This window comes from Lutzomyia longipalpis, chromosome 1 (assembly GCF_024334085.1).
Source record: "Lutzomyia longipalpis isolate SR_M1_2022 chromosome 1, ASM2433408v1".
NCBI lineage: Eukaryota > Metazoa > Arthropoda > Insecta > Diptera > Psychodidae > Lutzomyia > Lutzomyia longipalpis.
The window spans coordinates 49,143,475-49,161,556 of record NC_074707.1 but is presented as its reverse complement, the minus strand read 5'-3'; the positions used below and the strand labels follow the sequence as shown (position 1 = coordinate 49,161,556).

The following is an 18,082-nucleotide window of genomic DNA, read 5'->3' as shown; positions in this document are numbered from 1 at the left end:
TTGTGCTATAACACCCCCCGCCCCCTCCTACAAGGGGATGAATTTTCAGGCGCCACAGCAAACACACAGAAAGTGAACACCATGTGCGGAAACCCCTAAAGCCAGAGAGTAAGCTTTCTGGTGTGTGGCAAAGCTTTTCCACCCACCGAATGTTGAATGTGTATACCACCCCCCAGACGAAATATATATGCATTGATTCTCACCCCTTGAGTGTGGATTTGAGGGTGGATACACTCTATTGCTTTTGTCATAGAGTAATCGGATTGGAGCGTCATTTGTTACGTTGTGTATTTTCATTGGTGAACACATTTTTCACCATCTGAGCTTTTCGCTCTTTCTCTCATTCTCTCTCCCCCTCTCATTTGCTCTTTCATCCCCCGCGCAACATGAAAATCCCACAACATGGCAAATGAAATTTTTCAGCACACACAACTCTTGTGGTTTTCGCAAAAGAGATTTTTCTTTTGATATCTCGTGCCACCACCCTCCACGACAAATAATATTCTTCCCTCTCTCTATATATGTATATTGTATATAGCAATCAACTATAAGAGAAAGTGCCCCAAATAACACGACGAGAGATGTGACAAAATGTCGTCACATATAAAAGTTTCATAAAGAAGTTTGTGCAAAGACATCCGCAAAAATCTTATTACATTTCATAAGAGAAATTCATTTTATGTCTTTTCGTCTCCAGCAAGGAGCCATCCCCACACATAGGGGATGTCCGTAAGCACAGACAAAGACTATCAACCACCCCTAAATCATCCAAAAATACTCCAAAAGGGTGAGGCTGAAGAATAACAAAATAATACATCAATGGCAATTTCTTTGATTGAATTTTTATTATGACATTCAATCTTGTTTGATTCATTCGTCCCCCCTATTTCTTTCCCTCATCCATGGATTTTTGCAGAAGATTTAGGGCACAAACAAAGACTTCTATTTTATGTTTTATGCTCCTCTCACAGACTAATGCATAAGATTTTGATGAGAAATGGAAAGAATTAAATAAAACTTCTTTTTAGAAAAATATTTTAGAGAAAATTCTTGATTTCTCTTCTTTAACATTAAGTGAGATTTCGGATGAATTAAAAATTAAATTTTAAATGTTTTTTTTAGTTAGGATAAAAAGAAACAAATTCCCTAACTTAAATTTTAGAAAGAAGCTTCAAATATCTACGAATTAATCTTCAGTTCATATTAAAATTTTTTCAAGAAATAAAGTCTTCTTATTTCAATATCTTTCAAACCTTTCAAATTATTTTTAAACTTTTAGGCCCAAAGAAGTCTCAGAAAAACGAGAAAAACTAAAAATAAATTAATTACCTCGGTATTATATAAAGAAAGAATTCTATTTATTTGTAAAAAATATTATTTTCAGTAGAAAATTGAATTATTTAAAAGAATAATGGGGGATCTCACCTTGAAGTGTAAAAAATCGAATAAATATTGTAAGACGAAAAAATTAAAAAACCTTTGAATTATCTTCTTTATACAGGTACATATTACTCCATTCCTTTTACACACACACACACATATATATATATATATATAGATTAATCAGCATAAGATTAATATCAACGTAAATGAACATAAAATTATAAATTTTTGACTGAACCTTAAGAAAATCAGATAATACATTAATTGTCTTACACCTTTGCGTCTTTCTTTTACATATTTACGTGAGTCTCCAAGATAAAAATTAAATGTTACTGTTTTAAACTCCTCAGATAAATTGAGAATAATTTAGAATAAAAATTAAAAGAAATTAATTTTTCTTTTCTTTAATTTTCTTTTTAATTCTGCAAAAGTTCTTACAATGTAATAGCATCATAGACCATTAACGTATTAATCCCCAAGACTTTGGAATACCCGCACCTAAAGTCTAATCCTTAAAGCAAATCCCATAAAACACCCCCACCCCCATCGTGGACTAAATAAAATGAAAGATAAAAAGCTCACGACTAAATGTGAGAAGTTCGCTAAATGTGACAAAATTAATTCCATTTGAATTTTGAATTCTCCAAGAGGGAAGAATGAGAGATTTTTGTGCGCTATATAGTAAAATCGATGAGGACTCATTTGCATTTAATCTACCCATCCTTCTCGTCCTAGCACCGCACTGTGAATTTAGAGAGCGAAAAGAGCCAAAAAGGAGAAAGTCGAAAATTTAGAAATCACGGAAAATTTACTAAATTGAAAAATCATTCAACCCCTTTTGAGCACAACCTCACCCTCAACCCTCTAAAAATTTTCTAATCTGTATACATCTTGTGGCGGATGGAAATTAATCGATGCAAAAATTAAATTAAAATATCCACCTTCAATCAAAATCCAACCAAAAGAGAAATTCTCTGTGATTTTCCGGTGACCGAAAAGTTTTTCCCAAATGGCGCTGAAAGGGATGGCAAAGCCCCCGAATTGGGGTGAGTTAGAGCAAGATGGAATGATTGGTGGAATGAAGAAGGAGAAAATGGAAAATCGCGCCTGAATTTTAACACGTTAAAAAGCTCCCCCATGAACAACAAAACTCCCGCATTTTCATCCCTTGCGTCGTTTTCCTTGGTGGTGGTGAAAAGTAAGGGCTTTTCCTCTGCTCTACAACCCCTCCTCTCCCCGCACCGCTGCTCTTGTGTGTGGAAAATGTGTGGAAATGGTTGCGAAACTCCGCCCCAAAGGCGTGACAAACATCAAATCAAAGCATAGAATCGTATTTCAGTTCAGAGTTCAGGAGCTCTACATGAGCAGCAGGAGTGTTATGAAAATAGCACACAAAGTCAACCTAGCACTGTTAGAAAAAGTATGAATTGGAGAATTTATTGAATTAAATAATATATTGAAGAATATTTTCATTAATTAAAATAAGAGAAATTAAGAATTTTTGAAAAATAAAAGTTTTTGTTGAAAAAATGCAAAAAAAAAATTTACAAAGCTTTCGGCATTTGTAGCGGAGTTAGAGCATATTTTGTTGCAACAAAGAGCTAAAATTTAATTTTTTAAGAGAAAGAAGAGTAGAATTAAGTATAATTGTATCATTATAGCATTATAGCATGTAAGTTGTAAACTGCCTAAATCAAAAAAAGAACTGTAAAAAAAACTAATCTAATCTTTCAGAAAGAATTTTTAAGTTCTTAGAAGCTTTTAAGCTTTATTCTTTAAGCTCTCAGAGATTCTTCATCCAAAGAAGACTTTAAAGTTCTTTAGAAATTATAAAATCATAAAAAATTCGCTTTCATGAGCAGAATTTAAACATCCCGAGCATTCATTACGGTGTATTAAAAAAAAAGGCGCAGAGTAGGGTAAAAATGTCGAGGACGATTTCCAGCATTTTGCCGAGAGATTGTAGCAAGAGGAGAGTGTACCAGGAGAGATGTGGCATGCGGAGTGTTTCGGGTAAAAGAGGGGTGAATGGTGGTGTGTGTATTTCAGTGGGATCAACTTCTGGTCGAGAGATGGTTGACAATTCGTGTGGCTGTGTGAATTCAGAAGAGCACAAGAGGCGGGAATTTCAGCATCATTTGCTGGGAAAGCTTCCACCCTATTTCATCTACAATCACACACACATACGCCAACGAAAAACACGGCACCAGAAGCCACCGCGGCACCAGCAATTTTCCTCATCTCAAACAGCATCAATAAGAAATTGATGGTGGTTGATGCAAATTTATCTCGAGCGAGAGGAAAGTGTGGAAAATCAAAGTGTTTTGCAGTCAAAAGGCCAAAAGTGGTTGAAAAAATTTTTTTGGGGGAAAATCTATTTCTAAAAAATTTTCTCTTCCCTTCCATTTTTCTTAAATTGTGAATTTTTTATTTTGTAAAAAAAAATTATTCGTGAAGTTTTAGAAAAGAAAATTCAGTGGAAGCTTGAAAGCTTTGAAAAGGGTTTTCTTTACATAGTCTTTGTGCTTTAGTGGTGTGTTGGAAATCATGGAAATTTCAACAAATAATATCCCCGATGGACAAGGTAAATTTTCCCCCTAAGAGTGTTGTCTGTTTTTTCAATATATAGAAGAGTTCTCATTGTGGGAAAATTATGAAAATTCTGTGAGGTGAGACGATTTCAAAGCACGTCCGTTGAGTGATATTTTTCATCTCATTTTCTTAATCAAATTGTCATTTTTCCAACCGCCCTCCGTCCATCAAATCCACCCCCGGAGGTGTTTCTTTTACAATTTTTCCTCAATTTTTCGCACAATCCACCAGCACAGTGTATGTAAAAATATACACAGACAATTTGACACATAAAGCCCTAAGGTTGTTCGCCTTTTGAATACTAATGTCCTGCCACGAAGATTTCCTGTGAGAATTTTTGCAACTCCCACAAAAAAAGCTCTTATAACTCCACTTACACATATTGCTAAAAAAAAGAAAGCTGAAGAATTATTTATTTGTGGATTTTGTTTGGAAAATATTTTCCTCAATTTTTAATTCTTTTTATTAGGTAAGAGTTTTTAAAATCATTTTTCTTGAGATTTAATAAAACGAAGCAAAAAGAATTTATCAAATTGAGCTTATTGTGCTTGAATTTACTTTCTTCTTTCAAAGAATAAAATTTGTAAACTAATTTCAAAAGCAATAGAAAAAAATTAAATTCCGGAAAACAGCTAAAAACCTCCTTATAGATTCTAAACCAACCCCTTAAAATTCTCAGATTCATAAATATTTCAAATGAATTTTCTTAATAAATTTAATTTCAAAAGAGCTAAAACTTATTGAACAATCATCGCACTACATTATATCAAAAACAAAACCAACACTTGGCCTTGTCTTACTAATTTTTCTACACGTGTTTGAATTGTTTAATTCCGAGCCACGATCTTTCCTACAATTCCTATTTAATTTGCTGCCCCCCAGCACCACTCAATAAAAGAGCGTCTCTGTGCCTTCATATTTTATTAAACTTTACTCAGCTGATTTTATACCACGAAAAACCAACAGATTCGCAGTCAATACTCCACAATTTATACACCGAAATTAGAGAAACTGGATGAGAAAAGACGAAAAGTCACATTTATTGAGAAAAGAATTTAACAAATATGATAAAAATCATATAAATAACTCGCAAATGATGACACCACACACACAATAACATTAGCAATATCACGACGTCTCTTATCATGAATGTGCCGCGTTGAATATTTTATTTATTGTACTACCAATTGATTAAATATCAAGTGAGAAATTTCTTGATATATTTATCCAAATAGAACTTCCTTTTATTTTCCCCTCAAATTGTCTTGCAAATAGAGTCTGACTTTGTGGTACAATGTTAAGGGTTTTTTTTTTTTCTATTTAATTCTGTACACAATAGAATGATATTGAATTTTGCAATCAAGTGCAAAGAATGTGCAATTAATATTTCCACACAACTATAGATTTTCCTTGAGAACATTTTTCTTACATTAAATAAATTTAATATTTTCTTTTAATTATGGGGTGGATTACGAAAATTTTTGGTGGATTTTTGCATATTTATAAGCCTATTTAAAAACGATATTCAATGCGAAAACACCTCATTTGATGAAGACGAGAAAAAAACACAAACTTATAGTGACGTCATTCTTTGCATTTTTGAGTTAATCTTTGCCAGCTTTTTTCAGCTAATCTCAATGAAAAATAAAAAATCTTATTGGAGATTATTTTTATTCTTTTTTTAATGTTCTAAAAAAAATTGGGAGTGAATTGATTCTCCCCTCGAATGAAGAATTTTTCCATGCTAAAGCGGACAAACTCCTTTAATTTAAACAATAACCCAAAGTAATACTCTGAAAATTTTCTTTATTAATTTCGACGCTCCCGAAGATTATGAACTATACTCCTATATTCAAAGATAGGAATATGGTTCATAATCTTCGGGCATGTCGATTTGTAGTCAAATAAATTCGGTTAAAGGGGTTAAAGAACATTTAAAATTTTATTGAACCAAATTTCAAGAACTTGGATTGAAAATTGACTTTTCTGGACAATTTTGAAAAAAAGCCTTGGGCACATTTGAGTTAAATATTGGGTTAAAAAAATTAAAGAAAACTAAATTTATTTTTCATCTAAACCACTTCCTATTCTAAATTGCAAAAATTCTAAACTGATTAGTAATGAGAATGAAAATTTTTACAATAACAACTCTAAGAAAAGGAGCTCAAGATATAAAAAAACTATCCCTTAAAACCAATGCAAAATAGACCAAATAAAACATTCTAAATAGGCCTCATAAATGTCGCAAACAACCCAAGAAAAGAATTAGTTTTTCTTATTGGAAAAACATTGTTAGCAAAAAAGAGCTCACCCCCGCACAAAAATACCTCCATATAGTCATGATGGGGGCGCGAGAAAACAAGAGGAATCGCATGAGAAAATTTCAAGTGAGAGATAAAGAAAAATTACTGAACATTAGGGAAAAGTTTTCCAATTCTTTCGGAGGATGAGGAAATTTTTATTGGAAAGGAAAATTGCTCTTCTCGCAGGAAAAACCATTTGAAAGTTTTGTTGCCCTATTCCACTGATTTTTTTTGTTTCGCGTCTTGGGGGCGAGAGGAAGAAGCAATATTTGTGTCTCTTTGTTGCCAATTCGCGAAATACCTCAAGCAGAAATTAAATTACAACCAAAATGTCAAATCCGATTTTCCACCCACTCTGTCCGCACCAGGCTCGTCATTTCATTTGCATGATGCTCACGAGGAGGGAGGGAGATGCCTTCGAATTTTGAATGGTTGGTAAATATGCTGAATTTGAACGTGAAAGGATTTCATGAAATGTGAATAATTGCAAAATACCTGGAGAAAACAATAAATATATATACTTTTAATGCTGACAGTGATCTCTGCACAAAAACCCACGCCTCACTCCCACCAAAGGGGATGTATTCTGTGTGAGAGGAATATTATGCTCTTCTTTGGGAAAATGGGTGAGAGATGGAGAAGAGTATCGTAATGAAATTTCCCATCATTTGCACTCATCGTTTCGCTTTGTTGAACACCGTCAAAAATGATTAACATTAATTCGACAATAATGGACGTTATATATTGAATTGATGGAAGCAACAGAGAGTCAATAAGTGAGTCCTTCGTGCATCCACAGCCCTGTCCTCTAGCTAGACCAACTACTCTGCTTTGGTGAAGGGTTGCTTCTCAATTCAATAAACGATATATTTATCCATTAACTTTATTGCATTACATACCACCCACAAATTGCCCTTGCAAAGGACTATTTTTATCACCTTCCTATACGGTTTATATAGAGAAGCTTTTAGTAGAATTTTCATCAGAGTTTAGGAGTTGCAGTTCACAAAGACAAATTTTTCTATACGAATTTTCCTCACACAAAAGAAAGCTTTTTTCTATCAAAATTCCAAGCAAGAAAAAAGTCCAAAAATAAAATCTTTATTGATGTTGAATAGAAGATGTGAAGCTGAAGAGCTTTTTTGCAATTTGAAACATCTCCCCAAGAAACGTGACATGACTTTAGGAACCATTGAGGGCAATGCCTTCATGCCGCCATGTAACTATATAGAATTACTGATAGAGATGGAAAATTAGTTTATTTCGCTTTTCTTTCGCAAAAGGTGACTCACGTATAACTTTTTATCAATTTCCCATCAAAAACTTTCTCACAGAAAAAAAAAATTCCTTTAATAGATTTTACATTTGAATTTCTTTCAGAGAATTTTCTTCCATTTATCCCCCAAATTGGGGTAAAGAATTCTTCATCCAATGAGAACTCAAAGAAATTCTTTCACTTGAGAATTCTTTTTTGTCACATTGAATAAATTGCGTTGGAAAGGCACAAAAGTATTAAATCAAATAATTGACAAATTTCATTACGACCTCGTGCCTCCCGTATGAACTTCAACCCTCATCGTGTGCAATTTGTTGAATTGCAAACCAAAGTCGAATCATTTTGCCAACCCCCTCTGTACCGGGAAAATATACATATTTTGCGTGTATGTTCACCCCTCGGATGCAAAAAAAAAATCACTCTTCTCAATTAGAGGGTGATTACGAAACAATTGACCCATGCTAGGGAAGAGGAGGCGAAGCTCTGAAAAACAGAGGGATGGGGTGATTGAGAAGAAAAGGGGTTTAAGTGAATTATTCACTTTGAATGGAATTTATTCCGGAAATATCCTTGGCAAAGAGTTTATCCTTCGGGGAATATTTACGTGTCATATAATCAACACTTGAGGATTTGTAATTCATAACCCAGCAATTTTCTCAATTGATTCAAACCCTTTTTGGGTGTGGGAAGTTTTTATTCAGCAATGGAGATTGTTTACGAAGTCTGCATTATAAATAAAACCATCATCCCTCTTTTTGAGCACGCAAAATTAAATGTTTCAATTTCAAATATAATTAATTCATTTTGTTCCATATTTGTCAGATCACAGAGGAAGCTCCCCAGGATCATGCTTCCCGACGCCACCGAGCCACTTGATGCCGTGGCATCCACCGCCGAATGGAAATGCCGCCGGAAATGGTGGTGGAAATGGCACAGGGGCAATTCACGACGGCAACGGAAATACAGTAATGCCGGGAAATGGGAGGAAAATTCAAAATATGAGTCTCGTGTGCGTCGTGTGTGGGGACACGAGCTCTGGCAAACACTACGGCATCCTAGCCTGCAATGGTTGTTCAGGATTCTTCAAGCGCAGCGTCCGACGGAAACTAATCTACAGGTAAATTCCCTTTCATGCGGAGAATTTCCCTCAATTGCTGGGTGATAGGGGTGAATAAATATTTTTTTTATATTTATTTTCTCATCCCCTTTTGCCGTAATACATATACAATTATATCTGTAAAGCCACGGTTTGGCTTTTTCTTAAACTATAGAGCGCGCACAGATTGGCAAGGGTTGTATTGAATAGTTAGATGAGAGATTAATTTAATTTAGCTGATATTTCCTTTTATTTAGAAATATTTTTTTTTACTCCTTTTACAGAAAAATTAATTACATTTTTTGTTTTAAAATGCCCTCAAAAAATTTTTCCTACCAATTAATTCAACGCTTCATATCACTGTTGGATAATTTGGCCCTCTAGTGCCGAAAAAGTTGAAAAAAGGATAATTTCTATAAAGAGAAGCATTCTTGATAGATTTTCTATTTTCTTTTAAACTACCATTAAATTCTATTAGTTTAGAATGTTTAGATCGTTCGACTTCCTATAGAAGACTCTTTTGAAAATACAGAAGTATTTTTTTTAGAAATCTTATTAAAATAAACCTAGAAATTTTATAAAATAAAAAAAAACAGAAATTTTATAAAATAAAAAAACAGAAATTTTAGAAAATTAAAAAATTGAATTTTAGAAAATTCTGAGAATAATATTTGAGTTATAATTCCAGAAATATAACCAATCCAACAAATAAAATTAAAAGATTTTGGAATTTAATTGGAAATTAACATTAACATTTTAGTCTTCATCAATTTTCTCTCAGTTTAAATCCAAATATTGGGCCTTATTCAGCGACCAAGAAACTCTTGAAATCTTTGAATTTTGGACTGAAATTCCAAGATTTCAAGCGAATTTCAAGGGTTTCTTGGTCGCTGAATAAGACTCATTAGGTAATCTTTATCTAAAGACATGGAAATAAATCTCAACTCTGATACATATTCCATGCTTTGCCATCGAAATGGTATCAGATGCTTGATGATGCCATTTAAACGGGGGATTTAATATTTAAATTTATTCAGCGACATAAAAATCCGTGAAAAAAATAACTTTTAGTCCTCCAGCTTACATTCAATTTCCCCGCCCCTCCCTCCCATGGGGTGCATATCAATTTGTACGTATATATTTCTCCGGCAATGCAAACACCAGAAAATTATTAATTTATTCACTCTCCGGCATCACTGTTGTACACTTTTGCAGCTATTGCACAGGGTGTGTCGTATGAATAAGATTGTGGATTAAGTGTGGCTCTATGGTGCAGAAGGAGCAAAATAACAAGGATCAAGTGAATCCCACTTGGTACCAAATGTGACCATCAATTTGCCGAATTTGCCTCATGCCTCCTACTTCTGAAATGCATCACATAAATCCCATCCATTGAGGAATATTTGCTGTACGCCACCCCACACAGATGGCATACAGTGAAGGCAGCAGCAGAAAAAAATTATTTTCTTCATTGAAAGATTAAATTTTTGTGCTGATTTCGCTGTGCAAACAAACAAAGGCATTAAATGGACATTTTGGGGAATTTGCAGAGTCTTCGATTAAATTGCAAATATGTATCATCAAATGTGCTCAACACTTAATCCGGTCAAGAGCTCAACCCCCCAAATGAAATCAATTTATGTAAATTCCACCCAAGAGCGAATGAATCAAAACGCAATTATCCCTGATTGGATGGTGGTGCGCAAAGGAGCAAAAATGTAGCAGATTTTTTGGCATTCGAGTGAATCCTTCATACGCCAAAGTTGCTTGAACTTCATCAGCAGAAGCTATGGAGGATTTAATCCTTGCGGTTGGGAGGACTATACCTATCTAGCCGAAAAAAGCAGGGGTGAAGTATTCAGGATCTTCTCAATGAATTTGCTGTGTGGAGAAAATCTCATTTTTGTCCTTTCTTCCACCATAGCGCAGATGGTCAAAGAAGACACTTGAATTGATTTGTGAAAAATTGAACTTCTCACCTAAATTTATCCTCTTGTCGCATCCTCTCTATCTCTTCACCAATTATTTCCAACTGTAGGATAAAGATGGGAGAGAGAAAGAGAGAAAAGAGATGAATTTTGTCAAAGGAATTGAATTGAAAAACAATTCACTGGCAGCTCTAAGGGGTGACTTCATTAATTTCAATGAGATAAGCATCTCATTGAACATATAAATTGAACATAAATTGAATATTTTTCACAATAATTAATGTAACTAAATGCAGTTAGTTTCGGGAGGGTTTTTCTTTGATTTTCCCTGAAGAAAGAGATTTTTTTCTTGAAATAATAAGGTAAATTCTTCGAGACAAAAATATAAATACTTAAAAATTCATTGAAATGATTCTTCCTTAATTTATTAAAATCGGAAAATAAGTTAGGCAAATATTTTAAAAATTTTAAAGAGGTCAGAGGTTAAAAATTATTTTTTAATCAAACATTTCTTAACCTTCTGTAAATCATAAGGGATGATAGTAACGACCCCTCACATTATTTCGCTCATTGCCTAAAGGGGCTATTTATTTATTTATTTATTTATTTATTTATTTATTTATTTAGTTTATTTATTAATGAATTAATTGATTGCGAAATCAAATTATATTGACTCTATGAATATTCGCAAATATTCTGCATGCTTTACGAATATTTGAATTTTTTTATCTCTTTGTTAACCTCTTAATTATCTACTTTAATTAAAAATTAGTAAAAGAGAAAGAAGAGAAATTAATTAGATCTAAACGATCTTATTGTTCTTTTTTTTTTAATTTGCAAAGCAATCGTGGGGAAAAAAATAATAAAATGCAAACGAATTTAACTTCTTGTTCTAATCAATTCAAAATGAGGTGTTCAATGAATGAATCAAAGACCAAAAGTAAGACCATCCGTTAATATCCGTTAATAATCTTAAAAATTCAATAATTTACCTCACTTTTCAGTTTTCCACAAAGTCTTGGAGAATTTTGCAAAAATCGGTCGTGATCTCTACGTGGAAGCTGTGGAAGATGGAATTTACTTCCGCGCATTCAATTCTAGTCAAACTTCTTTCCTTGAAATGCATTTCTTCAGGGAATTCTTCAATACATACCAATTTTCCTCTTCCGCCGGAAGGATTGTCTGTCGCGTGCCCCTCGTGAATATCCTTCGTGCCGTTTCAGGGGCAAATACGTGCATCCTGACACTTGATCGTCGTACGGACAACATGACAATTCAATTGAATATGAGGATTATTTTTGTACCAATCCTGGAATTTGTAGCTCTCGACGTTGAATATCCTCCTGATGATGCTCCGAATATGCTTCTCTGCATGGGGAATATCCTCTCCAATGTTACGATGAATTTTCCGGATGATTCTGATGTTACAGTGGATGCATCAAAGGAGCACGTAGTGGTGAAGAATTACATGGATGACGGTGTTGCGGAGGAAGACCTTCAAGGGGATGGAAAGAGGTGTTTTAGTCTGCAACCAGGAGAATTTTATATCTTCAATATTACCCGCAAAACGAGGATTACCTTCAGTTTGGTGTATTTCAAAGCATTTCTGGCCATTGTGGAGATTCTGGGCATGGAGACACTCGTCAAGTTGGATTTTGGCAAAGAAGGAGAACCCATCTTGTGCTCAATTCGCTCAATTAATGAAATTCACGTGGAAGGATTCTTACTCTCGGCCACTCTTGCTCTAATCAGGGATGATTCCTCCGACGTTGATCGTTAATTTATTTCTTTGAGAATGCTGAGAGACACATACATATTCCTGTTAAATTTTTGTATTTAATGGAAGAATCTTCCTTATCAAAAAATAAAGAAGGGAATTCGTTTAATTTTCCTGTTTTAAAGGGATTTAAAAAATGTAAATTTTATTCGGAAAAACCGTTAAAATTCGTTAAAAAAATATTTTCAATCAATAAAAATAATTCTTTTTTTTTTAAAGAATTTTCCTAAATTTTCCTTTGCAGATGCCAAGCAGGGACAGGACGTTGTGTAGTGGACAAGGCTCACAGGAATCAATGTCAGGCGTGTCGGTTGAAAAAGTGCCTCCAAATGGGCATGAACAAGGATGGTAAGATCATCACAAAGAACCCTTTTATGATTGAGACTCACACACGCCAGGAAGTAGGGAAAAATCGGGATTTTAATGATGGGCAGGAGTTTACACAGGATATTTATGCAAATTGAGCGCAATTAGCACATCTTTTGCCACACACTCACCACAAGAGACGTGAAATTTAGTGTAAATTTAACCAATTTAGGCGACAAAGAGGTCCTTTTATCTTTCATATCGCGCACAAGGGGGTGGGTAGGAGGTGCACTTTGCATACCCACCCCCCACCCCGCCCTGCAGCACGTGCATTGCCATTCCGTCGAAAAGAACACCCCCCTCTGATTTTTTGGCGGGAAAACTCAATCAGCAAGGAAAGGCAAGCAATACAAAAAGAACCCAGGAAAGGTGTCACAAATTGAGGACGCAAAGAGAGACAATTTGCACGTCCTGAAGGACAATCTGCCGCAGGGAATGAACAGGGCTATGAGACACGTGTCCCACATTGTTTTACCACCCGTGTGTTTTCCCATTTTCAACACGCTGACTTGCATATGACCTGCCATTCGTGGTTTCCGCCCCTCTGATTTTCCCATCTAGACGTATGCAAAAGTTTATCCCTTGCGGAAGTTCTTGGTCATTTGCAAATGTAACTTTTTAGGCAGCATTCTGCCGAATGGATTAGCGCGTCAGACACACAATTAAATTGTTTCGTGCATTTGAGAGACTATAAAGGATTTAATGCGGAATTTTTAGGGATATCCTCAAGTTGACTGTTTATTGACTCATTCACTTGGGGTTCAGTTGGGCAGACGCTGTAATGGCGTCTCAATGATTTTTTTGTGAGAATTTTCTTTCTTATTCATTAAATTTGTGGAATTTATGCATTCTTAGGGGAGGTTTTCTTAGGAAAATTCGCTTTTTTTAATTGAAATCAATTTATTTGATTGAGAAAAGAACTTTCGGAAGATTTTTTTAAAGGAAAGCGTGGCGTCCTTTTTTTTTTTGGTAAATATGGCAGACGAGTATTTAATTCAATTTCTTTCCGTTAGAGAGCGAGTAATTAGTATAATTTTCCTTGGTATTTTCTTAAACCTTTTAACTCCCCAAAACGTAATTCTTATTGTGAAAATAAAAAGTAAAAACCTCCAAATATGTAGGAATTTCCGGTTTTGTATTTTCCTGAAGATATTTCACAGATAGCACACGGGGAGTTTACTTCACTGGGAAAGAGAATAGCACATTGTCCTTCAAGGCACCATTCAAAAGATTTAAACGTAAGATTTTGTTTCTAACGTTAGTTATTTCCGGCATGTTTCCTTCTCTTTCCTTTTAACAGTTAAAATATTAAAAATTCTCTTAAAATTTAGGGATGCTCTTTAAACTTCTTTAATAACTAAATTGTCCCAAAATTGATTTAAAGAAAGAACTTTGTGGTGGCAAAAGATTAATTTGGAAAATTAAAAGTTTAGCAAAACTCCTACCCTTCTTGATAATTAAAAAAAATAATAAAAAAACAATAATTTATTAAAAATAAATATTTATTTAATAAAAAATTTTTCTTTTTACAGCTGTACAGAATGAGCGACAACCACGGAATACAGCCACAATTCGTCCGGAAGCCCTTCGGGATATGGAGCAGGGACATGCCCTCAGGGAGGCTGCTGTAGCTGTTGGGGTGTTCAGGTAAAAGAACGCACAGTTATGACGGGGAATGTCTCCTTCCTGAGAGACCCCACGTGGAAGTTGCCAATGATTCCCAGAAGTTTCGATAATATTTTCAGTCCGCCCGTTTCGCTGCTACCATCCAATCGCTACGGTCCAGGACTTCTAACTCCTCCAGGTTGGTTACACACAAAAATTTTAATAAAATTCCGGCTAAAAGAACAAATTTTTCTTTCATTTCCTGCAGCACTCAATGCAATGCCCGTGAGCACCTTGTTCCAGAATCCATCGACATTCCCATTGACGAATAGTATTGCTGCCCATCACCATGGATCCCCTCTGGGGGCATCTGGTGCATCTCTCGGTGGTGGTGGCATCATGAGAACAGGTAGCAGCAACAGCAATCACGAGAGTGTCTGCCCAATGAATGCCTCAACAACTTCCAGCAACAATTCCCAGCCAGGAGCCTCACCGCCGCTGAGTAATTCAACAAAAGAGAATAACCGCGTGGAGAATTGCGTGAAGGTACCTCCGGAATCAGCAAAGAGTATGTCTTCGGTGGGTTCTGTGAGTCCAATTCCCTCCAACGACAACGATGGTGAGTTGTACTTCCCTCCTCTTCCGGCAATCCCTAAATAACGACAAATTCTTTTTGCACAGAGGACTCAATCGATGTAACCAACGACGAGGAAACCGACCGTTCACCCAATGCACCTTCAATGCACTGCTTGATGCCACCGAAGTTCTATGGCCATCCACAGGAGACGATTTTCGAGACAAGTGCTCGACTCCTCTTCATGGCAGTTAAGTGGGCAAAGAATCTCCCAAGTTTCGCAAGTCTCCCATTTAGGGATCAAGTAATCTTGCTGGAAGAATCCTGGGCTGAACTCTTCCTCCTCAACTCCATTCAGTGGTGCATGCCACTGGATACAGCTAGCTGCTCTCTCTTCTCCTCCGCTGAGCACTGTGCCAATCTCACAAATCCCGGCGTCATGAAGCAAACTCAAGTAGCACAGGATGTCCGGACACTCCATGACACTCTATGCCGCTTCAAGTCTGTCCTTGTGGACCCAGCTGAATTCGCCTGCCTCAAGGCGATTGTTCTCTTCCGCTCTGAGACGCGCGGCTTGAAGGATCCGGCTCAGATTGAGAATCTTCAGGATCAGGCACAAGTTATGCTGGCCCAGCACTGTCGTAGTCAATTCCCCGGACAAATTGCACGCTTCGGGCGGCTACTGCTGATGCTGCCACTCTTGCGGACAATTCATTCGCACAAAATCGAGTCACTCTACTTCCAGCGAACCATTGGCAATACGCCCATGGAGAAGGTTCTCTGTGATATGTACAAGAATTAGAATAACACATTAGTGCAGTAAATCCATGTAATGTCTGGTCAGTAGAAAATAAAATTTGGTGAAAATTAAGTTTATTTTAAGTTTGGGGGGAAAATGGTTGCTTTAACGGTTTAAAATTTAAAATTTACCCTAATGCAACTTTGAGGCTGTATTCAGTCCATTTTCCCGCGTATTTAAGGCCCTGTTCTAGAAAACCGTTTATAGAATACAAGAAAATCAAAATTCCCGTGAAAAAATTGCCAAAATAGCCGAATAAAAGAAAAGTGAAAAAAAAATCATTTTAAAAAATCCATAAAACGATATTCTACTACATAATTTTTTTCTAGTGCAAAAACATAGAAAATTGCCTACAGCGCCTCTAGCGTAATAAAGTCAAACTAAGGTGCTTGTATTTATTCTAATTTTTCTACACATTTTAACCAATTTCCACGTGAAAAATAAAAGAAAATCTTCCGTAATGAGTTTCTAGTATTTCTGGGAAATAAGAAAAGTGTGAAAAACGTCAATTTAGCCTTTGAATTAAAAGAAAAAAGATCAAAGAGTAAAAAAAAGTGAGGTTAAATCATGTTTTTATTTTGACGTGTCGTTTTTTCTTTTGAAAAAAATTGAAATATTTTTCATTTCCAGGAGTTTTCTCGAGGTTGTGCAGTGCTGATAAGGAATTAAGAAGATTGTGTAAATAATGTCAGATCTCAATACATCCGCATCTGACCGGAGTGACGACACGCTGTACCGCAGTGCTCTGGATAACAGTGGATTCGGTTCGTGATCTTTTCCTCCTCCTCACCTTTTCTGCTTCATTTACTAACCATCTCATCCGTGGGGGGAATATTTCAGAGTCCGAGAGTGATGCTACCTTGTCAGCAAGTGAACTGAGTAGCAGTACTGTGGGGAATACCATGGAGAGTAGTGTAAGATTGAAGGGAAAATTGAGATTCTTCAGTGGCATTAAACTTCCTTCTTTTCAGGTGGACACGTCAGTACGTGAGGCAGATGATGAGAGAACATTCCTGACACCAGAAGCAAGGGCACGCCGGAAACGTAGCCACGATGAATTGATTACAATCAGCAGTGAAGGTCAGTGGATGAAGATTTTATCTACATTTTCACATGTTTCTCAATCCTGGGCTTTTATTTGCAGATGAATCAGACACAGGAGGAGCTGTGTCATCATCCACAACGGCCACAGTGACGGAGAAGCTCACTGATACGCCAAATCCCACGGCAAAGTCTCCAAAATCCAGCTCAGAGATTCAAATCTACGAAAGTCTCGAGGAATTCGACAGGAATCTTCCGCCGACAGTGAGACTCCTGACCACACCACATGGCAACCGGGTGTACCTCGTGGGGACGGCGCACTACAGCGAGGAGTCTCAGAATGACGTCTCTCTCGTGATCCGGAATGTTCGCCCAAGGGTGGTAGTGCTGGAACTCTGCAGCTCCCGGATTCACATTCTCAAGTACGATGAGAAGACCCTGCTGGAGGAGGCGAAGGACATCAATATGGCCAAGCTGCGGAATGCCGTGCAATCCAATGGGATGGTCATTGGGCTTCTTTTCATCCTCCTACTCAATATAAGCGCCAAGCTGACAGAGCAGCTGGGCATGGCACCTGGTGGGGAATTCCGTCGTGCCCTCGAGGAATGCCAGAAGATCCCTCACTGTGTCCTACATCTCGGTGATCGCCCCATCAACATCACCCTCCAACGCAGCCTGTACGGATTAACCTTCTGGCAGACACTGAAGCTCGTGTGGCGCCTCGTGACGTCGGATCTGAAGATCAGCAAGGAGGAAGTGGAAGAGTGCAAGCAGAGTGACCTCCTGGAGAAGCTGATGCAGGAGATGGGTGGGGAATTTCCCGCCTTCCAGACTGTCTTTGTCCAGGAGCGTGACATCTACCTCTGCCACTCCCTCCAGATGGCCGCTGCCCCCCATCCCGATGGCCAGCCACGCAATATTGTCGGCGTCGTGGGTATTGGACATGCAGCGGGAATTGTGGCCAATTGGGGCAAAGTTGACCCGAAGCGTATTCCGGAAATTCTCGTCATTCCACCCCCAACGCTCCGTGGAAAGATTATCCGGGGAACTATCAAGTACGGCTTCCTCGGGCTCGTGGGTTATGGCATTTTCCGCGTTGTTCGTCCCATCCTGCCACGAATTTTATGATGTATCCTCTTCATTCTCCTGTAAGCGCCCTCCTCACCCCCCAACAATGCAACAGTACCGACTTCCTGGCCAAATGTGTGCCAAGATTTTCAATTAATTTTGCCTCATCTCGCGTGTATTTGTAAATAATCTCTATGGTCCAATAAAGAATCTATATATCGAGGAAGAATTTTTTTTGTTTATTTTTATCCCTTAGGGAGGTCTGAAGCTTCCA

The 18,082-nt window shown here is 36.8% G+C and overlaps 2 protein-coding genes across 3 annotated transcripts; both read left to right on the top strand.

Moving 5' to 3' along the window:
- Window positions 1–3,861: 3,861 nt before the first annotated feature.
- Window positions 3,862–15,768, top strand: LOC129788046 (photoreceptor-specific nuclear receptor). Its single transcript, XM_055824013.1, has 7 exons — window positions 3,862–3,967; window positions 8,377–8,671; window positions 12,600–12,703; window positions 14,254–14,368; window positions 14,467–14,525; window positions 14,595–14,945; window positions 15,008–15,768. Exons 1-7 carry the CDS (start codon window positions 3,931–3,933, stop codon window positions 15,700–15,702), a joined length of 1,656 nt encoding a protein of 551 aa, XP_055679988.1. The 5' UTR covers window positions 3,862–3,930; the 3' UTR covers window positions 15,703–15,768.
- Window positions 15,769–16,050: 282 nt separating this feature from the next.
- LOC129788047 (traB domain-containing protein) lies at window positions 16,051–18,037 on the top strand. 2 transcript variants are annotated; one of them, XM_055824014.1, is made up of 5 exons: window positions 16,051–16,253; window positions 16,330–16,463; window positions 16,540–16,613; window positions 16,671–16,779; window positions 16,844–18,037. In XM_055824014.1, the coding sequence occupies exons 2-5, from the start codon at window positions 16,385–16,387 to the stop codon at window positions 17,866–17,868; spliced, it is 1,287 nt and encodes a 428-aa protein (XP_055679989.1). In that variant the 5' UTR covers window positions 16,051–16,253; window positions 16,330–16,384; the 3' UTR covers window positions 17,869–18,037. The 2 variants fall into 2 exon arrangements, with proteins under 2 accessions (XP_055679989.1, XP_055679990.1); XM_055824015.1 differs by having other exon boundaries at window positions 16,051–16,258.
- The last annotated feature ends 45 nt before the right edge of the window (window positions 18,038–18,082 follow it).